This window comes from Arvicola amphibius, chromosome 4 (genome assembly GCF_903992535.2).
Source record: "Arvicola amphibius chromosome 4, mArvAmp1.2, whole genome shotgun sequence".
NCBI lineage: Eukaryota > Metazoa > Chordata > Mammalia > Rodentia > Cricetidae > Arvicola > Arvicola amphibius.
The window spans coordinates 110,355,484-110,381,199 of NC_052050.1; the positions used below are offsets into that span (position 1 = coordinate 110,355,484).

A 25,716-nucleotide genomic window follows, 5' to 3' on the forward strand; every position below is an offset into this window, starting at 1 on the left:
TGAAATAGGCTGTATTCTATAAGACTTAGTCTCTCTTTCCTGGGCTGTCTTCTAAGGTGATAGCTGTGATGCTGCCCTTTCTAAGGCTTTAACAATAGCACTGTCGAGCAGGTAACACCTGCAGGGATGTAGAATAAAGTCCCAGCATTGTACATTAGAGTCACAGCTTCGGAGTCCCTGAATGTGAGATGATGATAAGCAGGACCTATCCTGCATTAGGAGATCAGAGGACTTCTGGGTTCTCAGGAGGTGGTACTTGCTGACAGTGTGAGCAAGTTCTGTGACATAATATGAACAGGGAGAAATACACTGCTCCTTACAGGGTAGACTAGGGAAACTTTTCCTTGTACTTTTGTGGTTATAAATGATCAAATGCAGTAATGGTGACCTGCTGAGTGTTCTAGCCAGATCCTCAAAGAAGCCAACTAAAACATCAGAGGTCCTAGAAAAAGCTAAAAAAATATAGAATGCATATGGACAAACAAGGTGGCATCAGTTATGACTTCTGAATCAAAAGCACCAACAAAGGCTGGATTTTACCAGTGTATCTTTCTTTTGTAAGTTTCCCAGAAATATAACCTGGCAAAGTTCTGTTAAAGTGAAATAAAATAAAATATGATACACAAGTAAATTGTAATGGTCCAAAGACAACCTACCCAAAGTCCTCACTAGTGATCAGTGTCCCATCCATCAGGAGCTGAGATGCTAAGTCATGATCTTGACTGTTTCCTCTTGCCTCTGGCTCAATAGCAATGGTTTTACCAAGAGACCCATGTACCTCTATGTCAGCAGGTCAGTATCTGCTTGACAACTCATTTAAAGGGGTATATTATATAGAAATGAATATTTTACATTGGTATGGACTATGGTTTATTGATACAAATTTAAGGTCAAATTGATAGACACACACACACACACACATATATATATATATTTATATATATATATATATATACTCTTGTTTAAGATATTATGTTTATAGCATTCATTTAAAATGTAATGCATAATTTAAAATTGCAGATTAATAGATATCATTTATAGTAGTCCAATTTGTATGTCATGTTAGTTAGGTTTTCTAGATATGCAGAGATATATTTCAATTAGGTAGATAATCTTTAACACTTTGAAGACCTATAGAATATGTCATTTAAAAGGTTTTAAGAAGTTAGACTATTCTCAGCAGTGAGACATGTCTGCTTCTGGCAGCACCAATTACTTCTAGAGGATTATGGACATCTAAAAGTCTCCTTATGAAGTTTGTCAGCCATTTGGGCAAGAAACTTCTTTGCCTGTACTGCTTGGTGGTATGCTGTATGAATTGGATATGCAGGACCCACAGAAAAATGACTCTTGAACTTGCCAAAAGAAGGTGAGACAGCCCTTCAAGGTACCTGCTTCATGAAAGAGTTTGTCAGACATTCTGTAGGACACAGAAGAAAGTGAATGACAAACTGTCAATATATGCAAAACATTCTTTCAAATTTCTTGCTTTGTAGAAAAGTCTGCCAGATACTATAGGCCTGTCGATTGAAGATGGGTGCTCCAACATTACAGAAGAATTTTGGGTGACTGTCCAGGCAGCAAAATGTGTCTGTCAATTCTAAAACTTTGGGAGTTGCTTGCAATACACTTCCTTTTTACATAGGCAATGTTTGAAGGAGGAGGGTCATCTTTCTATGTGTTGCTTTCCTTGGTTAACTAATAAAGAAACGTCATGGTGCTACATAGATTATTAGAAATGGGTTAATCAAGATGTGAGAGTTAGCCAATAAGAGGCTGGACCTAATGAGCCAAGCAGTGTTTAAAAGAATACAATTTGTGTGTTGTTATTTCAGGTGTAAAGCTAGCCATGTGGGAACACAGCCTGCAGCTCCTTCTACAGATTGGTGTGCAACATGGTGACTAAATCCACTTAAAAACCCGAGAGGGCTTTAAAAAAAGGGAGAGAGAGTTTAACACAGCTTTTTGCTGTTTGCTAGGATGTGCTGTAGAGAGATTTCCTGTTTCAGCAATAACAGCAAAAAAACAAAAAAGCTGGAAAGCTGGTCATTTTGAAATGCAGCTTACTGGGGCTGTGCCACCAGTGCAAACTCTAGCTTTAAAGTATTTCAATGGCTTTTGTGGGACTGGATGTCTGTGTTCCTGGTTGGGATCAGAAAGAAAGTATGTTGAGACCATGCCAATGGCTCAGTGCTCCCCACCTGCACCTGGGCAGATGGCAGAATCAGGCTCAGGTGAGCAGGAGAGCATGGCAGATTTCTGCCACCATACACAGAGATGTTTTCAGGCTGTGCAGTGCTTGGCGTGGCAGATTTGGATGTAACTCAAATTAAAAGCTCATTCTCAGACTTGCTTGATGGCAATGCGGACTTGCTGTGTGTCTGGAACTGCGCATGGCTCAGGGGCACCAAATGGCTCTGAGGCAGGATCAGCTAGCTCTGCCATGCTGAACTGTGCTGATCACAGGCAGGAACTATCATAATTACCATAATAACAGCACAGTTAGAGTTTAGACTGGGCAGGACACAGGCGGTACCATATTACCTCTACATGGTACAACTGAAGTTTTTATGAATTGCTTAACATTTTAAGAAGTGTTCCTGGATAGTAAAAAAAAAATTACAGATTCATAATGGGACAGATTCAGACATAAAAGACCTTTAAATGGGTCAAAGTGTTGGATGAGTATGCCTAGGCTTGAGTGAGAGAAGAAAAAAAATATAGAGAATAAAGTTAATGCCTTAAAAAAGGGTAAAGTCTTTAAAGAGAAAAGTAAAGATAGTTATAGACTGAAAAAAAAAGAAAGAAAAATAAGCCACATAAAAATGGAAAATTCAGAGAGTCTGGATTCTTTGTATTATTGTGTTTTCTTTGAATTTTTTGACTGTAAAGGAGATAAGTACAGAGAGATATTTCATTATATGGGCTGCCAAGCTAGATCAGAATGGATATCATAAGGGTATGACTTCAGAATTTGGATCTAAGAACATTATGCTTTGGAAAAAAAAAGGTCTTCTTTTGTTTTCACAGAGGATAAGACCCTGTGGATTGCTTCTATCCCAATATGGTATGATAGGCCCTCCTGAAAGGTTGCTGTGAACACCCTCAAAAAATTACTCCACTCAATTGCTGACTGAGATAAACCTGGCACACAGGTTACACCATAAAAGACCTCATTAACAGTGCCCCCATTCAGCATGAAGCAGTTTGGAGAGAAATAACTGTGTCCATATCCCCAAATATTGAATATAAATATTCTTTTTCATTTAAAGGGGGATATTATATAGATGTGAATAATTTGCATTGGTAAGGATTTTAAGGTCAATTTTGTTATATGTATATGTATTTCTGATCTTGATTAAGATATTGCGATTGTGTAGTTCATTTAAAAATGTAATGTTTAATTAGGAAATATAGGTTGTTAAGGGCTAATCATTGATAATAGTCAAGCTTGTAGTCATGTTAGTTAGATTTTCTAGATATATAGAGATATATTTCAGTTAAATAGGCATTCTTCATATCTTTCAAAGACTACAGAATATGGCATTTAATGTTTTAATAACTTAGAGCTTTTCAGGACAACGAGACACATCTGCTCCTGGCAGCACTAATCTACTTCGAGAGGAAGATGGGCATTGAAGAGGCTCCTTATGGAGTTTGATAGCCATTTGAGCAAGAAGCTGCTCTTGCCTGGACTGTTGCATACTGGACACAAAGAACCCATAGAGAGAGGACTGCTAAACTTGCCTAGAGGTGAGATGATCTCTCGGGGTTCCTGATTTATGAAAGAGTCTACGAGACATTCTACAGGACACAGCAAAAAGTGCCTGAACTGTCTTTGATTTTTCCTGCTTCATGGAAATGTCTGCTGGATACTATGGTCCTGTAGGATGAAGATGGATGCCCCAACGGTACAAAAGAACTTTGGGTGACTGTCTAGGCAGTGAGATGTCTCGGTCATTTCTAGAGTTTGGAAGTTGCTTATTTCTTGTTTACATAGGTAATATTTTATCCTTCTGGAGTCTTTGATGGAGTTGAAGAATGGTTAGTTATAGTTTTCCTTAGTTATGATAAAAGATAAAGTAGATATAAATATTGTAACTGTAATTCTTGCTTGATAACTGATTTGCTATATGTAATTTTACTATGTTAAAGTTAAAGCATTTTTTTTTGTTTAAAAAGAAAAAGGGGAAATGATGGAGGAGGGTCATCTTTCTATGTGTTGCTTTCATTGGTTAATTAATAAAGAAACTGCTTGGCCTCATAGGTCAGAACATAGGTGGGTGGAGTAGACAGAACAGAATGCTGGGATGAAGGAAAGTGAGTCAGTCGCCATGATTCTTCGACCCAAGACAAATGTAGGCTAGAATCTTTCCTGGTGCTGTACAGATTATTAGAAATGGGTTAATCAAGATGTGAGAGTTAGCCAATAAGAGGCTGGGCCTACCGGGCCAAGCAGTGTTTAAAAGAATACAATTTGTGTGTTGTTATTTCAGGTGTAAAGCTAGCCATGTGGGAACGCAGCCTGCAGCTCCTTCTACAAATGTTATATACTTCTGGGGTCTTTGATGGAGTTAAAGACAGATAGTTATAGATTTCCTTTGTAATAATAAAAGATAAATTACATATAGTTATTGTAACTATAATTCTTGCTGGGTACCTGTTGTGTTATATATAATTTTAATACTTAAAATTAAAACTTTTCTTTTTATTTAGACAGAAAAAGAAGTTGATGTGGGATTTCCCTCTGTATATTGTAAATACGTTTTATTACCAGTGGCTAATAATGAAACTGCTTTGGCCTATGGCAGGGCAGAATATACCTAGATGGGAAAACTAAACAGAATGTGGGGAGAAAGAAGGCAGAGTCAGGGATATGCTATGTAGTTGCCAAAAAGAAAGATACCAGATCCTTACTGGTAAGCCACAACCTTGTGGCAATACACAGATTGATATAAATGGGTTAATTTAAGATATAAGAGCTAGCTAAGAATATTCCTGAGCCATTGGCCAAGCAGTGTTATAATTAATATAGTTTCTGTCTGATTATTTGGGTCTGGGTGGTCAGAAAACAAAAGCAATCTCTGTTTACAGATGGGATTGATATTTGGTATGGTTTATATGCCAGAAGTTCTTTACAGCTTTATGTGAAAATTGGTGTATTAGGTCATAGCTGCCAAGGACAGGCATGGACAGGTCACTTGCTTGGCATCCATAAATTCCATAACAAGGACTCATGCATGGTAATTCAACAGTCTTTCTCTATTTATTTAACAAATATTTATCAAATCTACCCTACTCAAAAAATTTCTACACACTGAAGAATCAACAGTGAATGAATAAACAAATTTTTCTCTAAGAGCCAATAAAATATAATGGTATTAATCATGGTAAAATATTTAATATAAAATATATGGCTTTGTGTATACTTTCATGATAGCAGCACTTGGGAGGTAAAAGTAGGGTGGTTGTGAGTTTGAGGGCCTACACCAGGCAACCCTTCTTTAAAATAGCAATGGAAGTGTGTGACAGCCTTGGGAAGCCCAGAAGCTTGAACTCCAGATGCTCCTTTCCATCATTGCTCACTTACGTCACTTCTTCCCTCACTTCTGTGATATTCTGTGGAGTTGGGAGGGATCCTTATCATGGGGTACATGGAGGAAGCTGGGAAGAAGAAATAGGTGTTTCATCTTAAACATGTATGAAATTTTCAAGAATAAAGGAAAGAAGTAAGACAACAATTAAACAGGAAGAGAAAGTAAAGGAGATAGATTTTCACTGAGGAGATGGGATTTTGAAGAGAAATGGAAAAAACACGAGGAAGCCTATATCATACTGACACCGGGTCTGTTCCTCCCTTAAGCACAGAACAGTACTAAGAATGTAAGAATAGCACTGTCTCCCTGGGAATGCTAAGCAAGTACTCTCCCTGTTGTTCTACATCCCTAGAACAATGATGGTCTTTAAGGGAGGCAGCAACACAGAGGGTAAATGCCCTGAAGTAAATCCTGTTTGCACAGCAGCAAACATAACAGCAAGAAAAGAAGATACACAGTTAGAGAGTGAGTTCCTTGCCTGATTATGAGTTTCTGGTCAATGTAAGGGTTTATTTATTTATTTAGCAGGGTTTTCTTTTTCCTCCAAGGCAGGTCTTAGTATGTAGCTCTGGCTGTCCTGGAACTCACTATGTAGAGCAGACTGGCCTTGAATTCATAAAGATCCACCTATCTTTGCATACTGAGTACTGGAATTCAAGGCATATGCCACTACACCTGATTTAAGAGTTTATTTTTGTTCTGAGTTATATTTAAAATGCTGTGGTTCTAATTAGTAGCAATTCTCTACCTAATTTATATTTGAAAATGATCATTTTGACTGTGTTGTTAGATATAAAACCAGAGAGAACCTGCAGGATAGATCAGCAGGTAAAGGTGTTTGCTGAAGAAACCTGAAAAGATGAGTTCAATTCTTAAAATCCTTTGAATTCCACATGTGTGCTATGACATACATATATGAACAAAACCATAGTAATACATTTTTTAAAGACACAATGTCAATGATTTTATCACATCACTCTTTAACATGTTTTTGCTACATACAGAATCATGGTACACCAGACAAATGACAGTAGGTCCCAGTGGAAGGCTGTTCTGCATGTGCTAAGTGTCTTAGAGAAGATGAACACCCAATTGTGCATGCCAGGAGGTCAAAGATTTGTGATGTGTTATTTACAATATTCATCATAAATGAGGATCAAAAGCATTTGCATTCATGTGGCATAGGCATCAATATACACTCATGGCCTCAGCTTATAAACATGTCAAAATACAAACTGAAGATGACCTCAATGTTGATAATAAGAATAGTCCATTACATTGATGGTATCATGTGCTAACTGGTCTGGTGATCAGGAATAGCTAATACTCTGAAGTTTATTACATGTGTGCACTCCAGAGGGTGGGAAGGAAAAGTCTACCATGTTTCAAAGCAGTCCAAATGCACGTTTTTAGGAACCTTATGCTCTTTTGCATGCACATGCATTCCTTCATGAGTGAAGAACATATTCCATTCCACTGTTCGAAATGACCCCGAATGCATGGCAGACATTTGAGTTCTGAAGGCATGACAAGCCCCACTTACAGTAATTCACAGATTTCTTCTATTAGGTGATACAGAAGACCGCAGTTTAGAGGGAGTTTGAATGAGAAGCAGTACTTCAGTGCTTTCAGCCAAAATACAAACTGCATTGGTTTGTATTATTAATAATAAATGGTGAATTTCATGTTCCCAGAGTACAATAATAAATAAAAATGAAGTGTAGGTTTGATGTTTACCTTCAAAAAATGTACAGTTGTTACCTATATTTTAATTTCTCTTCCACAATATTCAATTGAATCTCTATCATGACTGTGCTATCCAAGTAAAGTATTCTATTTAAAAAATGGAAAAACAAACTAAATATTCAAATAGATAATTGAATGGAAAAAATTAATGTTATCGGTAAAGGTAACAGATTTCATCAGAACACATGAGAATTCTCTTTCCCATTTGTAGTGTACTGTTCAATTGCGATATACAATTTAAACTTGCTGAGATGCTATCTTTGGAAGCGGGGTAGAGCCTCCCAGTTTATACTCAAGTATGTTTGTCACAAGGTAACCTACAAAGCCTTTTATATGGTGATGGACTACCCCCTGACCCAATAACAACTAAGGGTTGTCCTTTGAACAACTAAGGGTTCTAAAGCGTTCTGCCTTTATACAATAAGAAGGCAAAATATCTCCAGGAGAAACATGCAAATGTCTGCAGGGGGATGGTGAGCCAGAAGCCCATGCACAGCAAGGCTGCAAAGAACCCTGCACCAGGGACCACCTGAGTCATGAACTCCAGCATGACTGGCTTCTTCGTAGTCATTTCTGCTGGATGTTTGTAAACTCCAACTTGACGTTATTAATTCTGTTTTTTTTTTCTCTCAATAAGACCACTCCAGTCACTTCTAGCACATGTTGTGAGCTCCTGAACTGATGCTGTTTCCTGTCTTTCAGCTGTTCTTTGCTATCTGCTCCCTGCTATTTACTCCTTTAAACTCTTCCTTCCATAATGCGATAAACCCACTCATTGGAAACTGCCAGTGTGGCTATTGCAGTTCACTCTCCCTTCTGCAGAGAACATGACTTAAGAAGAAGCCATGCCCTGCTCCTGGGCTCTAGGAAGATCAAAGAGCAGAGTGCGGACACCAGAGGACCATGTGACTGGGTCTTTTCCTCAAACCAGGTTACATGGTCTCGTATGAAGTGCAGTAATTCTCTGAAGAATGGAACTTGCCTATCAGGAGGAGGGATGTTTGCAGCTACCAAATATTTTTCATACTCAAATTCAATGCCTGCAGGATGATTTTAGCTGCTGTCAAGGTCAGAGTCACAAGGGGAGGAAGTAGAAACATTTTGCCAAGAGAGAGACTTTGGAAGGAGGCTTTAGAGAAGACGAATTGGTTTTGGCTTGACAGCTGCAACAGCAAAAGCTCACTCTACCACCTCGCCTTTCTCGGATTTTCTTTAGAAATTGTAACCTATTATCATCTTATCATCTACAAATGTACAGGAAAGGGTGGATGGTTAAATATGGATCACGTACACACAGACTGTAGCAGATACTGTCAGTGTTGTGAAGAAATCCTTTTTAGCCCCTTTTAAACGTATGTGAGTATATACTTCCATTTCTAACATTTTACAACTGTGAGTCTCTCCAGCTTGTCACTGTGGCTTTTGGATCACTTCCCTGCCTTAGAAGAGTGCCAGCACGCACAGAAATCTTCCTGTCTCTGAAATCCAATAAGTGGCCAGTAAAAGACAAAAGTCTTGCTCCCTGGCCTGCAGAAGAACAAATCTACATGCATTTAATATTAGAGTCCACACATAGGAGCAAAGGCACATTCTCTTGACATCTTTTCTCCTGAGATGCTTCTATCATTCCAGCAATAGTTTCTCCCACTACTACTTGCTCAGAAAGTCACTGCAAAAATCCTTATCTCAGGATGTTATTATAGCAACCAGCCTGAAGACGTCTTCCTATTATACATCTATATGATACTTTTTTAAAAAAGTATGATATGTACTAAATTTTATGGATGAAATTTTGGCATAAGAAGTCTGGGAGTTACTGACCTATAAAATCATGAGATTAGATGAGCACTCACAAGGAATGGACATACATAAAGAAGACGTCTTGGGCCATAATAAGCTTCAAGTTTCTTAATAGTCCTCATTACCTTTACTAATTCAACTGAATTTATATCCATTCATTCAGCTTTTGTCTCAAGAGGAACCTAGACTGAGAATCTGTGAAAATCCTCCAGTTAGTTCAATTTATTTCTTAATAGTATGCCCTCCTGTACGTCATCAAAGCATCCAGGTTATCCTCTAAAGATATGCTGTCTAAGGGTATAGCTGATTTATAGATCCCTTGTATTAGCAAACCAAGAAGGATTTCCTAGTAGGTTAGAACATTAAACACCTGCTCAAGAATGTAAATGCTGGCTTGGGTTCAGCTGAAGACATTTCCAAAATATTTTACACATCAGAAACATTTTCAGCTGGACCTTGCTAGGAAATACTTTGGAATCTTAAAGGTAAGTCTGGCAAAATATAGAGTGATAAAGTTATCCCGAAGTCAAATGTAGCATGAATTTGATCAAAAGACAGCACTCATTTAAAATGCTGCGATCCACCTTAACACACTGTGCACTGCTCACCCTCAAAGGTATTCGTTGAAGGAATTGTTTTGACTGCTTTATTCATCTTCTTTTATTGTGAAATGAGCTGGGGTATTCATACAAGAGAGATCTTAGAAAATAGTATTTTATAGCTATATAACATTTTCATGATAACCTTATAGAAGATATTTCCAGGCAGAAACCAAATGAAAAATTTAGATGAGACCTGTCAAGTCAATATAGTCTGGGGAATATATTAAGAAATTATGAAAGCTCACTGAAGTATCATTTTGTTAAGGTAGTCACTTTTGAATTTTTTTTCATAAATGAATTTCATCTTATGAGCTGCTTTGTGCTCAGAGCCAAACCAAAGGCTTTATTCAGTAGAACAATTTTGTGAGCTTGAATAGAACTAAGTTTCTTTCTCTGTGACAGTTGCTTTTCAGAAGATTTTCTTGTAATGCACATATTGTTGCTAGTTGAATATAATGATCCCCTATCATGAAAAAAGTGAAAGAAACATGGAGTTTGGCCAGGTTTTAATCTGTAGACACTTGTGTGTCATGTGTATGCTAAAAGCGGCAATAAAAACTGATAATGAATTAAAAGTTTCAAAATAAGTGTGTGTTATGAAAGCAAAGGTTTCTTTACATAAGATTTTCTGACAATATCTCCTGTATTGTTTTAAACCCATGTGAATAACCTATAGGTCTTGAATCAACTTTAACATATCCAAAGCATACTGTCCTTCCTAAGATAAGAAATATTAAGAAAAAAAATCACAAAAATATTGGGGTAGCATATGCCTATAATCCCAGCACTTACAAGACTGAATCAAGAGATGCAGAGGTCAAGGGCAGCCATGGAGACATAGAAAGACTTTATAATAAATTATATAAAACTAGTAAAAGGTACAGTCTAAGTGTCTAATATTGTTAAGACAAACAAAAACATGAGCTTACAAGAATGTTGGAATAACCTCAATAATATAATTGTTATTGAACATTTCAGAGGTTTATTCAGAGGTTAATTGTCAGAGCAATTTATTCAGAGGCTAAAAACTAAAAATGCAATTTTTATGTTCACTAACAACTCGGCGTTTATCATGTACCTCACTGAGAATTTTCATATTTACATCAGGAAATATGTTTTTTATTGTACAATTCTAAAATGGTAAACATAATGTTCACAATCATCCACATTCCCTAAGACAGAATAGAGGTTTGAGAACCTTGCTGAACTCTGATTCCATTTCCCATTTTCCAAGCCAGACGACATCTGTCCAACCAAACTAAAGAGAACGCACCTATTATTGAAATTGTTTTCATAGTAGCTCCTTGGCTATTTCGTCACCTTCTTTATAACCTGTTTCCTCCCTTCTAAAGTTTTGTACTTACATTTCCTTACACCTGTTCCCCAACAGCTGACCAGGTCACATGCTGAAGTCCTTGTTTAGGTACCACTCCCCTAAGAAACTCCCTCTGATCTATCCTACTGCAATTAAACAGAGATAATCATTGCTACCTCCCATTCCCTCTGCACTTCTTTGCAGAGCAATGTGTTTGAGGTCCTTTTGGCAGTGCTCACTGAGATCTAAGGGTCCTCAGGCTTGAGAATTGTAATCATATCCCAGCTTTGATTTATTACAGTGAAAGATTTAAAATAAAATAAGCAGAGAAAAATATACATGGGCTCAAGTTCACAGGAATCAGTGGCAAGCTCCCAACAAAAGCAGAACACAGTTCCCCAAGAAATATTTTATCCCTGAAACAGAGGTGATACTGGCACCTGTGCAGCTTTGTCTTTCAGGGAAAGTCACTAGAGACTCTGGTCTAGAGTTTTGCCAGGGTTGGTCCTCTGGTCATTCATTTGCCTCACTCATGCATAGTTCAGCCTCCCTGAAAGGAAGCATGTGCTTACGATAAGCCACATGGTTTGCAGTTCCAGCCCAATGAACTGGTGAAATCATAAGTAGGACGGCACAATAACTCTGAAGTCCATGTGTTCAGATGCCAACAGCAACCAAACCTGCCAGCGGCCTTGTGAATTTTCACATCTGTTAACTATTTTGGGCACATGCTGTTGTAGAGTGTATATCTTATATATGTATCGTGTATACATACATATCTATACAGAGTGTGCACATTGCATACATTCTATGAGTGTGCACATATATTGTACACATATTTTATGCTCAGGTGCACAGTGATATCATATATTTTCTCTCAATTCTGTCCTTTGAGCTTACTAAAGATTCAATATACATTTTAATTGTTTCATTGTTCCATCAGAGAACAAGAAAAACACGCAGTAAGAACTGTTAATTGGAAGGTCTGCTCATTCAGTAAGGAATACGAAGACTCAGGTAGGAGAGCAGACCTAAGGACACAGGGGAAGTTGTACTATTATACTACCACATCCTGAAAGAGTCCTATATCAATGGTTAGAGTTTAGCACAAACTAGAAAAAGGTAAAGAAGACAGCCAGTGTGAGGCACACTAATGCTAGTCTAACAGCATTTATTATACTTTGGTAGAAAACATTTAAGATAACAGGACTATGCAGTATTTTCTAATGTCTCTCTTAACCTTATGACTGTCTAATTAATTCTGGTTTAACCAAGAAAAAAGAGTGCATACCTTATAGTCTCGAATTCATTTATGCAAAGAGAGATGCCTCAGTGATATGATGCTACCATTGAGGCCTAAATCTTTGGAGCTCCACAGCTAGAGTAGCTGATACTTACACATGGCTTAGCTGTTTTCAAGAAACTTACACACACACACAAACACATATGCACATGCGAACATTTTATATATATATTAGTCTTTCTCCCTTTATAAATAAGGCAATAAAGGAAATTCAATAACACTTCTTAGCAGGTGCTCTGCTATCCATGTTCTTTTTGACTCCATTATATTGAGTCTCGTTCCCTTGAAAACTACAGCAGTTTTACACAAAATTATCTTGTCAATCTTAAAGGATAAAAGTTTTATTCCACTTTTGACATTTCCTTCTCTAACACCTGAAATGAAAGGATTCAAATATTTATAGGTTCCGTCCAGTAGTCCACATGCTCACCAAAAAATTTATCATTTAGAAATTCACAAGAGTAGTGAGGACCCGGTAACATATTTATCATTTTCGATTATCATTCTGACACAAATACAGGGAGAGTTGCATTGGGTTCAGAGATTTAGGTTCATGGAAATCTACCAGGGTTTGATAGTTGAAACTTTTCTGTGTCACAACTAAGGAAACAGAGAAAAGATTTTCATTCATCTCCAAACAGAATGTCAGAGAATCTTTAAGAAGAAGTCAGAGATGGAAAGGTACACACTTGGGATTTTCTATGCTTCCTAAAGGAGTTAGCTAAAGGGCTGAAAACTGAACACACTGCACTTCTCAAACAGCAGTTTGGAAAGGATAGACTCGAGCTCCACGATGGTGACAGCTAGGTGTGGTACCAGAGCTCCCAGTCTCGTGACTAACAGGAACCCGTTCAGAAAGACACCACTGTTTCAGAGCTCGGGGTGGGCTTCCTTCTATGAGACTTGGATGACAGGCATGTAGAAGATCATATGAAACTAAATGAAGGAATCCTTCATGTTCTAGTTTTGTTGTGGGGGAGTAAATGTCTTAGGGAGTTTAGGTGATTGCCTCAGGAAACAACAGAATTTAACAGACTTTAATTTAAGATCCCACCCTCTGAAGTATTCTTAACCAGAAGGGCTCATCCCTTCTCAAATATCTCTGGAGGAACTGTGATTTGAATGTAATTCAAAACATTTAGTGATGCTCCATCACATTTTCATTACTGTAACAAATCCCAGTGGCAATACTGTTTTCAAGAGGCAAGATTGTTCTGGATCACAATTTTGGAGTCTGAAGTCATTGACTGGGAACATCCATTGCTTTTAGATTTCTGTTGGGGCAGGAAGAGGGGGATAACACCACAGTGAGAGAGCTGTCTCCTCCAGAAATACCCCTCATGGTCATTCCCCAAACTGTCTACCTATCACTCAACTGCACTGTGGTTTTACTAACTCTCAGAGCATTGACCCACCAATACAGGCCTCTGCTTAGTTCTCTCCAGCTACCTCAGCTTTGAGTCCTGCCTGTACTGCAGGCAAACATATCAGTGCTTGTGTTCTGGATCAGCTTTCCAAGGATGCTATCCAGGCATCCTAGACAGGTTGTTGCGTTGCAACACAGAGGTCCTCCATACAGAGAAACGAGCAAAAATGTGTGTGTTCAAGGTATGGAAGCATCCAGTATGTGTGCACAGTCATCTACCTCTACGTTTGTGTTTAGGAAACCAACTGAAGAGAATGGCCACACTCTGGAGCTCCTACTTCTCAGTGAGTAACAGTCATTCACTTCTGGAAACTAAGAAGAAAGCAGAGCTTCTCTAAATGAGAAGCTGGGATTGGCATAAAGCCACTAATTTCTAAATCCCCTATGAGACCTCATTGAAAATTACTAATGTAGAGCGAACACTGGAAATGTTCAAGGGCCCTGACCATCTTGCTCCTGCCAGTTTCTTGGAAAATCTGAGTTTCTAGTTTAGAAACTGGCTACCTCCTAAAGCGTCAGTGATCTGTGGACTGGCAATGTAGAAGAGTAAGCTCATCTTTCCTGAGAGTTTGAAAGAGACACTCCTGAATTCTGAAGTTCACATGCTTCTGGAGCATCGAAAGCAACAGAATGAGAGTGAAGAAGCGCAGGAACTTTCAGAGGTTTCCGTGAAAAACCTAAACTATACAGTTTGTTTCAGTCATTTCAAAAACAGACAGACCACAGCCAGTGTTCGTAGCTTGGTTCCCAGAAAAGGCTATGTAAGTTTGGATTGGACTGTTTAGCAAGTCTTTGCCCAGAGACTGCAGAGGCATCCAAAGCTCTGATTCCAAGCCTAGAAGGGCATTTCTGAAGATGAGGAACTGCAGCAGATTCTCGATGATATCCAGACAAAGCACAGCTTCCGGTATTAATGTCCAGACACTGCTCCAGAGACGGCTCAGAACGGCACCGATTTCCAGCCTAGTCAGCCTCACACAGGAGTGCCGTAGCAGAAGACACTTAGGCCACTATTGTACTGTTTGCTTTATTGAGATAAAATGTCACTCTGTGGTCCTCAAACTCATGACAGGTCTCCTGCCTTAGCCTCCCCTGTGCTGGAGGTACAGGTGGGAGCCAACACTCGTGGCTTGGCTTTTGCAGAGGTGCAGCCTTGGAAGGGCTGTTACGGTCAAGCTTGCTGCAATCAGAACCGGTGAGGTGGAAAGATGTGTTGACTATCTCTTACCTTGGTATTTGGACCCCATGTTATTCTTTGTTCTTGACATTTCAATTTTTAATATAAATATAGTTTGTAGTTTTTAAAACTAAATTGTTTTATCAAAAAAGAAAAATGGCAGTATATTTCCCAAGCACCATATAGGCCCATCACATGATGCTACATATTTGCTCATCACATGGTACCTCATACCTTCCAGTCACGTGGTACCTCATATCTGCCCATTACATGGTACCCCCATATCTGCCCATCACATGGTACCCCATGTCTGCCCATTACATGGTACCCTATGTCTGCCCATAACATGGTACCCCATATCTGCCCATTACATAGTACTTCATATCTACCCATCACATTGTACCCCATATTTGCCCATCAAGTGGTACCCCATATCTGTCCATCACATGGCACCCCATATTAAAGAACAGTTCATGAATTCTTTTCATATTAGTAAAAATTCTAGAATATTTGTACAGATTCATAATAATTGAATTATTGAATTCTGTTGTCAGGGACCATTTTCCTAAGGATAGATTTGTCAGGGACCATCGTCCTTACAGGGATAGCAGAGGTCATTGCCCTAAGGATGTTTACAGAGAACCCACCCCTCATCCCACTATCTTGAGAGCTATCCGTTAACGGAACCCACCCCTTACTCCAATGCTAATGGATCACATCTGTTAATGGAACCCACCCCTTACTCCAATGTTAATGAATCACATGCTTCGGCTTACACCAGGTGCTGGCTGATGACCTTCAGTTACCCCGGCAGAGTTCCTGCCTACCCCTACCTCCACCCCATTCAAGGGTATATAAGCTGTAACTTTCACCCCAATAAACAGAGACCTTGACAATAGAATCTTGCTTGGTCTCCTTCCTCTTCTTCAGCCCATGTCTTGCAGGTTAGCACCCCTTCAGAGGACCCTGAATAGCTGACCCTGCCGGCGGGGTTACATTCTGTCTTGGACTTAAAGTTGGCCTATGGAGTATTTTGATTTGTATACATTGATTCTGTAACCATAATATGGTCAAACTAAAGATTTTATGAAATTGATTTCTAAAAGTTATCTAGATAAAAATGTATATGTCTCAGTGAGGTTGACACTAAATCCTGACATTTTAAATGCACGGGAACACTGCCATGATTGCTAATAGCTGTGATTTGAGTGTGTGTTGTCCCTACAGTGTTTGAAGTGGAGGGACAAAGAGCCATGGTTCCCAGTACAACTCTGAAAGTAGAAAATTACCTTCTGTATTGACAGCAAAGCAGAAAACAACAGAGCTGATGGCATGAAAGTATGATGTTTCCAGCAGTAAAAGTACGAAATAATTGAAATCATTAGCAAATCGTAGTTGAGTCTTTCTCATACATAACAATTATAGGCTAAACGTTATCAATAATCATTGAACTCGTGAAACATAGAAATCAGTAAACAAGAACATGGAGAGCTTTCACCTACTTTTGATATGTTACTTGATCGACTTGCAGATCGCCCTGGGGACTTTTCATTCTGAAAAATAAAATCAGAAACACTGATTAAAGGAAAGGTGATTAAAGGAAAGGGTAGGCCAACTTTTCATCACCACAAGGAAACAAAAGAGCATCACGCAAGTTTACTGGGTGCCTCAGTGTCCCAACAGACGGACACACAAAGAGTTCATGCAACATGACTTTTACCAAATAGCATTTCTCTAGTATATAACACTACACTGTTAATATATCTCAATTAACTTCAAAGTAACAATTAAACTAGCAATATTTGTTTACATGAAATTATTCTTTCTACAAAAATCCCCACTATGTATTCTCTTTGCAAATTAAACGATGGAAGTACAGCCCATTGTTTTACTTTTGTTTTAGCAACCAGATATGAGTAAATTCAAGTTTCCCAAGCAAATAAACACCCTGTGCTAGAAGTGTAGTAGGAACCTTCACCTTGTGCTCTTGAGAAACATGTTTTATTGGTCTTTTCTGTCATTTCGCATGCTTAGAAACACTTGCTCTTTAAAATTTAAAATGCTCTAAGTTATGTCTTAAGATTTAAAACTTAGAAATGTCTTTAAAATCTATACCCTGCTCTTGCCTCTTAAACAATTTGTAGTTTAGAAGAGATGGTACACCAAAAGTGCTTTTGAAGGGCATTTTTTATACCATGAAATTTTAAAGTAAAACGTGACCCTAAGGAGTTTAGCTTCCTAGTATGAAGGCAGGAGATTCTTTCCCAGGGAACTAAAGACATAGGATCTAAGTCAGGGCTGATGCTGAACTTCTGACTGCTGTCTGTTTGCTATTTCTCTTTTTCTAATTACCTGCTGAAGGATAACTGAGCAGAAAACCAGAGTTTACAGACATGCATGCAGTGTGCACACAGTACTCAACTTAATGCTGTCTCAGGACCTCGCAGCATCTGTGTTACCCACCAACCAAACCAATCAACCAAAAGTGCTGCATAGATGGGGGAGGTGCTCTCCAGGACCCAACACATATGAATTTGGCAGCTGATTGTTATGGGAGGAGGGAGAATTGTTCTGTTTGAGGTTACGGCCACTGGTCAGCTTTCCGGCACCAGTGGATGGGCCCAGGCAAATGCTGTATCTCTGAAATTTCCTATAAAGACTTGTGGTGGCAGATGTGCTTTGGTGGAGAAATAAGCTACAGGCATTGCAAACTGGTGCTGTGTTCTACACAGATCATGTGACATCCATCTCCTGTAAGCACTGAAGTCACTGGGGGGCATGTTATTACAGACTGAGACGAGTCACGAAGACATGATTAGTCACACCTAATACCAGCCTGGGATCCAGCCTGAGATGAATGTGCTTGCTGACCACATTAGCTGCCTGTGTTTCCCTGATTAGCTCTTCTGGTGATGGAGAATGGCACTTTGCACCTGACAGCTCAAGTCTTCTTTCAGACACTAGTTAACAAAATCAATCCATCTTCCTCTCTCAATGAAATTCAGAGTTTTGACACATTATTGTGTGAGACAGAGGAAAATAAACCATACAAAATAATAGGTTTCTGGGGAATGCTCGTAGTAGTGATAGTGGTTATTTTGCTTGTCCATTTTTCATTCATGTGGCATTTGAGAGTGTGGTTAAGGCGTGGAAAATGTACTGATGCACCATGAACCAAGAAGAATTGAAAATGTAACATAACATGTGTCCTTAACTACTCAAACTAAATAAGCCTTCGTACTAGTTTGAAATAAAACAGAGAGGGTCAATTCAGTTTCCAATGGAGAGCAGTTCACCATAGGGATATGTATTTACTCTGTGTCACTAGCCTCCACTCAAGGAAAGGAGGCATCCAGCTGATAGTTTTGCACCTCAGAGAACTGTATAATATGAAATCTATTGTCCCTATTTTCTCTGACTATAAGTTCAGGCACTTATAGTGAGCTTAGGGAAAGGTTAACATTTTTCATGGTTAAGTTCTCTACTGTTCTATGCCAGCTCATGGAAAAGGCAAGCTCATCAGGGAAGTGGATGGGCAAGGAACCATGGATATTATTCCTGTGTTGGCAGTGATCTAAAGTGAGAGAATGCCTTGCCATCAGATGTATGCTGGTGTAGAAGGAAGCGGCAGGGCTGCGTCCCGCCACCCTGCTAGCTTTATCCAAAATAATTACACGGAAACTGTATTCTTTTAAAACACTGCCTGGCCCATAGTTTCAGCCTCTTATTGGCTAATTCTCACATCTTCCTTTAACCCATATTTAGTAATCTGGGTAGCACCACGAGGTGTGGCTTACCAGGAGAGATATTAACCTGCGTCCATCTTGGAGAGGAGAAGCATGGAGACTCACTATAGTGACTGCCTGAAGCTCTCCCCAACTCTGCTTCCTTTTTCCCACAATTCTGTTCTCTCTACTCCGCCTACCTAATTTTCTGTCTCTTAAAGGGTCAAGGCAGATTTCTTTATTAATTAACCAATGAAAGTAACATAGACAGATAACTCTCCTCCATCATTTCCCCTTTTTCTGTTTAAACAAAAAAGAAAGGATCTTAACCTGCGTCCATCTCAGAGAGAAGAAGCATGGAGACTCACTATGGCGACTACCTGAAGCGTCTCCCCAACTCTCCCAGAATTCTGTTCTGTCTATTCCGCCTACCTAATTTTCTGTTCTCTTAAAGGGCCAAGGCAGTATCTTTATTAATAATGAAAGTAACACATAGACACATAACTCTCCTCCATCATGCTGGTATACTAGCATTAGTTAGAGTGGATGTTTGACACTGGTGGACGTGAATTTCATTGTTGTAAAATGGGAAAGATGGTATCTTCAGGATTGTTATAAGAATAGAATAATATATAAAGACAAACATTTTTCATATTACAAGGTTATGCACATGTGGAAGAAACACCCAGAAAGGTTCCCACCAATTTATGGTGGCCATAAAGAATATAGGAGTCACAATTTTCCCCCACCAACATCTTGGTTTCTCTATCTTTTAATGTTTGGATGGATTATATTCTGGTATGTAAAATTTAAGAAGTACAAACAACTGGATAGTCAGTAAGTGGGCTCTTCTCTGGGAAAGACTATTTCTCCCATGCTTAGCATTCCCAGTTGTCTGTAATTCTTTGATAGAATTGATACTTCCCAGTCTTCCCCCATCCACTTTACCATGTCTGTCATTCTTGTTCAGCTCATGTTTATGTGGTCATGTTGATGAGAGGTTGGGGGGTAGCTTCTGGCATTACTAGGGGGAACAATGTCACAGCAAAGTCTCCGGTTCTCTGACTCTTCCAATTTTTCCAACTCCTCTTCTGCAATGTTGCCTGACCAAATGAACACCTCTAAAATGTACATATGGTAGCATTATACAGACTGATAAGTCTATATTTATGAATATATGTATAAATATATCCATGGAACAATAGTTAATGAAAAAAAGCATGAATTTCAAAGAGAACAGGGAGAGGTGTATGGCAGCATTTGGAGGCCGAAAAAATGAAGGGAGAAATGATGTATTTATAATCTCAAAAATAAAAGCAAATGTAAAATTTTATTTACCTTAAGTGGTAAGGGATTTTGGTTTCTTGCTTTGGAAGGAAAGCACCAGAGAAACTTTCTCTCCTGAAAAATTTCCAAAGCAATCTCTACAGTTTGTTGCTAATTAACTGGGTGGCTTGTTCCATTACTGTTGAATGACATAATTTTTTTTTGTAGATTAGCCAATACGGTTGTCATTCCTCACTCTGATCAGGTTATGTACGTTGTGTTAGATCAAACATAAGCTGTCTCCCTCCTAACGCATCTCACTGCCACTCAACTTCCAGTGACTTTAAGGCTGGGAGAACTTGGAGCCAACAGCAGTTTATGTCTAGTTTATATGAAAAGTGTAGGATCATTGAAGAGTAATGTTGGATCTTAATATCATTTCCAGCACACAGAGAAAAACTCGGAGTTTCAAAGTCTTATTTTTAAGATTTTCAAAAAGTATCTAATTTTAGTTGGTCATGAATACATCTGATATTAGTTTTGTCATTACTATACTAAATTTTCTTTTGAACTCAATCTTGCTAAACATGGTAGGATTTGTATATGATGCATATGTATGTGTGTGTGTCCAAGTATGTGCTCATCTAAGTGTATACATGACAAAATCAGAGGTGGAGTTTCGGTGTCTTCTCTGAAGCTCTTCACCTTCTTTGAAACAGTTCCCATCATGGAATCTGGGGGTTGCTGTTTCAGCTACAGTGATCATTTAGGAAGCAGCTGGGATCTGCCTGTCTCTGTCTCTATCCCCAGTGATGGAATTACAGTTTGGTAGCAACAGGCCCACATTTTTAAATACAAAATTTATTTATTCTATGTGTTTTTCACATCACGTATTTTGATCCCATTCATTCCCTGTTCCATTGCTTCTGCCCTTCACCCTTGCCCTCCCCACTGAATAGAAAAAATTCAAGATTAAAAAAATGAAGAAAAATGAGTAAAAATGGGGAAGGAATTAAAAATTGTGTCATGAAAGCTGCAATGTGACTCAACAAGTCACACCGTATAACCTTTAGTTATACATCTCTATTTTCAAGTATTCATTGTAAGGGGTCAGTGGTCTGGTTCAATGCCTCTGGTCTCCACTATACTTTAGATGCTGGGCCTCCACTAGGACTCTTCCTGGGTATTCTGCTGGTGCCCTGTGTTACGGAGCTTTGGGTCTGCAGGTCAGGTCCCTTCACATGCTCCAAGAGACCATAAATGGAGTGGATGTTGGGGCAGGCAAAGCCATAACCCTGGGTCTGGGCCTGGGCAGATATAAGGCCAGTCTGCCAGATGGGAGACTGGAACATCTCTCCCATGGTCACAGTTTCAGGGCTAGCTCACCTCCATCTGAGCTAACCAGGTTGACTCTATTGTGCTGCCCTGGCTAGGTACAGGGCCTGTTATCCTAAGTGCTGGAACTGGTGGGGGTCAGGGATGATTGTCCCACGCTTGTGACCACAGAGCCATCTCTCCCACCTGCTTCTGACATTGATGGGTGGAGGACACTTCTCCCCTGCCCCTGTTGCTGTAAGACAGATGGGTAATAAGGACAGCTGCCTTAGGTCCAGTTCTTTAAGTGAGTGCTGGGGATCCAAACTTAGGCCTTCACGTTTGTACAATTGCTCTACCCACCATCCTGTATATGGAAAAAGGTCAGAGAGGAGACTAGAAATTTTGTTTAAAATGTATGTTAGTGCTTATGTGATAGTTCAAAGGGTAAAGGTGTTTCCCACCAAGGCTAAAAATCTGAGTTTGCTCCCTGGAAACCCACATGGTAGAAGAGAAGTCAAACCCACAAGTTGTTTTCTGACCTCCATATACCTATGCCATGACAACATAAGCATGCACCCCAACATATACACAAACACAAATGCACACACACACAGACACACACACAGACACAGACACACACAGACACACACACACACACACACACACACACACACACACACACACACACACACACACTGTGGTAGTTTGAAAGAAAATGGTCCCAAAGGGAATGGCATATTTAGGAAGTGTGCTCTTATTCTAGTTGGTGTGGCTTTGTTAGAGGAAGTGTGTCACTGTGGGGCCAGGCTTTGAGGTTTTCTATGCTTAAGCTATGTCCAGTGTGGGACAATTCACTTCCTGTTGCTCACAGATTAAGATGAAAAACTCTCAGCTCCTTGTCCAGCACCATGTCTGCCTTCATGCTGCCAAGCATCTCACCATGACAACACTGGAATGCAGCTTTGAAACTGTAAGCCAGCCTCAATTAAATGCTTTCCCTTTAACAGTTGCCATGGCTGTGCTGTCTCATCACAGTGGTAGAAACCCTAGCTAAGACACAGACATAAGTAAATAAACAGATGTGTTTCACAGGGAGATTTAACACTGAAGCACAAAGAAGGCAACCTGAGTTGCTCTCGCGGAGTCAGTGATGTGCTGCTTTTCCTCCCAGCCTCCCCCAAGAGTAAGGATCAACAGTGAGTGAGAAGCATGGATGGGCTCTGTGGGAGACTTGTCAGTTTGGATTCTCACCTTCCTGGACCTGGGGGGAGTTGAGAGGACCTTGGACTCAACATAGTGTAGGGAACCCTGACTGTTCTCTGGCCTGGAGAGGGAGGGAGTAGGGGTATGGGTGGAGGGGAGGGGAGTGAAGTGGGAGGAAGGGAGGAGATGGAAATTTTTAATAAAAAAAAAGTTAAAAAAAAACAGTGAGTGAGAAGAGAAAGAAACGAAGCAAGCTGGAAGGGTATCGAGGAATTTAGTACTCTATTTTTACAAAGGGAGCTAAAACTTGTAATAAAAGAAATATTTAAAATTGCGACTTGTAGACAAAAATAAGGAAAATTAGTCAGAGCTCTGAGATACTCAATAGTGTGACGAAACTTTTACTGATAGATTCATAAAATGTCTTCCAGCAAAGGAAAAACAGTAAATGTCATCGGGACATTACATTTGACCTTAAGCACTGTAGAGGCCTACAGAACTCTTCATTTGACTTTTATCTAATAAAATCAGAAACACAAATTTAGGAGACTATTAATCCTGAGATTTGCAAGAGAAAGAATGTTTTCACAATTTAAAACAAATTTGAATCAAACTTTAATTAGATACTGAATGGGGTGGACTCCAGTCAGGCCCATTCCGGGATTCTTAGGAAATATCACAAATCATGCTTTGCGGGGATTAAAAAGGCAAAACCCATAGTTCATTGCACTTCCCATCATGTTCAATCAAGGGCAGGCATACATCCTGATGTGTTTACTATCTGTGTTCCTCTCACCTATATGTGATCAAACACATCTGGTGTAGTTGGTTCAAGCAAACTTCGTTTAACAGAGTCAAAACATGTGGCCTGTTCCCCAAGAACCACATCTCCCAGCATTCCAGGAGTTATCTTGTCCGTGGGCAAGTGGGGCTCACAGGTTAACTTTCGCTTTTACAAGATGACCACTCTATTTTTTTTTGCTTGTTTTGTTTTTGAGGCAGGGTTTCTCTGTAGCTTTGAAACCTGTCCTGTAGACCATGCTGGCCTCGAACTCACGGAGATCTGCCTACCTCTGCCTCCAAGTGCTAGGATTAAAGGTATGCACTACTATCGCCTGGCACAAGATGACAACTCTTAACTACCTGAAAATTAATTACATTCATTCAAAAAATATTAGGCCCAAAGGAAAAATAACGCTCTAGAATGTAGCTTTATAAATCATCACTGTTTGGGTGGAAATTTCATCCTAAGCCTCCTCCCCTGGGAGCTGCCTCAGTCCAGACTCCCTCTCTGAGAAAGCCCACCAAATGATGACCCCCTCCCCAGAGATGCTCAAGACAACTCCCACAGGGTATTTAAACTGCCCTGGCTCCCAAAGAACAAACATGTGGTTTTCCAGTCTTTCTTTCCTAGTCTCATCTTTGAGGCCTGGAAGGCTACCCAAGAGCATTGGTATCCATTAAACCTGGGTTTTTTCTAACTAAGTTTGATTTGGTCTGATTTGGATTATTGGGTCGGTGGAGATGCTTATTGAGGTGCAGAAACTTTTCAATCACATATTTGAAAAACATTAAAAATTGCATTCAGATAAAAATTTGTTATTATAGGGACTGTTGAGATGACTCAGCAGTTAAGAGTGCATGCTGGTCGTCCAAGACCTGAATTAGGTTTCCTGCATCCATATCCCTCAACTCACAAGTCCCTGTAGCTCCAGCTCTGGGTAGATTCAAGAACTTCCTCTGGCCTCCACAGACCTCCCTAGACACATGGTAAACACGTACATAGACACACACACATATATGGATAAAAATGAACTTTACAATTATTGTAAACATTGTCAGTATTCAATGATATAACAGAAAGGATATAAAAATACAGTAAAAAAATTTATGCTGATAAATTTTAGACAGATAGAAGAGATTTTTTTTTCCTTGAGACAAGCACTTTGTAAATAATCAGAGAACAGAAAGTTTCTCATTCAACATATTAAGGGAGAGAGCAAAGTGTAATAAAGACAAAAAGGAAGCATAACCATAGATGAGAAAAGATGAGAAAAACTACAAGATGACTAAGGAAACATCATTCCAACAAATCTGCAAATGGAATCAAGTAAATGATGCTGCTGAAAAATAAAATTCATAGGAATTGATGAAGAAGAAGAAGAGAGTATGAAAAGCCGTTAACTCAGAAAAGCTGAGAAGTTAAGTAAAAGGTTATCCATCCCCAGATAAGGACATGATGATTGTACGGCTGAGATGTTTTGTTTTGGAAGAAAACCAATTTAAATTTCACTTATAATAATAATGTCAGAGAAGCCTACATTTGCCTGATTGATGTGATTCATCTTTTATGAATGAATTGTCAAACACTTTGAGACAACACCCACAAAGACATAAAGAAGAGACAAGACAATTGTTCTCTGTTTTCATTTATGAGAAAAAACACAAAAATGTTTTAAAAATATTAACATATATTTAAGTGTTATTGTAAATCTTTGATGTATTATCATAATTTCCACAGAATAGGATGAATGGATTCACTCCAAGTATTTTTTTAATCATAGAATGTCAACATGTGTTACCCCAACACATTGAAAGAGACAGTTATATAACTAAATCTTGAAAAGATATTTGATACATCGTATCAGAAAGCGAATGTAAATTTTAAGTAAAATATAAAAAGTCTTAAAATTCAATATGAATATAAAATTCAAAATAATAATATAAAAAGTCTTAAAAGACAATGTTTTAAAAACCAACATTAAGCAAAATCCTAAAGAGTGAAATGTTGGAATGCCATGTATGAAACAACTCCTTTCTGTGAAGGAGACTACTTTCCTTATTATCCAATTTTCTCAGAGTTTCTAGAAAACAAAACCAAGAAAAGAGAACATTTGGTAGAGAAATTCTGAAAGAGAAGCACAACCCCAATTTTCTCTTATTGATGGTGTGGTGCTACAGCTCAAGTGTCTATAGCTAAAGCAAATTACTGTGGTAAATGAGATCCCAGTGTGGGGTCCAGACACCAGACAATTACACCAGGGCAGCATCGAAGTCTCCTAAAATGGACTCCACCCATACTGGAAGGACAGAATAGTCACAGGGCACGTTCCTTCCCAAAGATGTCATCTCTCTAGTCTTCTGCTTCAGGCTGACTAAAACAGATTCCTCTAAATTAGATGTAGACAAATCTAGCAATTGTTGCTTCCTTCCTATCACATATACATGCCATGTAAATT

General features: G+C 39.0%; 1 protein-coding gene across 1 annotated transcript in view; it reads right to left on the reverse strand.

The window, feature by feature from the left end:
• Nucleotides 1-25,716, reverse strand: part of Marchf1 (membrane associated ring-CH-type finger 1) — a 474,645-nt gene that overhangs the window by 149,648 nt on the left and 299,281 nt on the right. Inside the window, 1 exon segment of the mRNA XM_042054962.1 lies at nt 16,469-16,519. Coding sequence (XP_041910896.1) covers nt 16,469-16,519 — 51 coding nt within the window.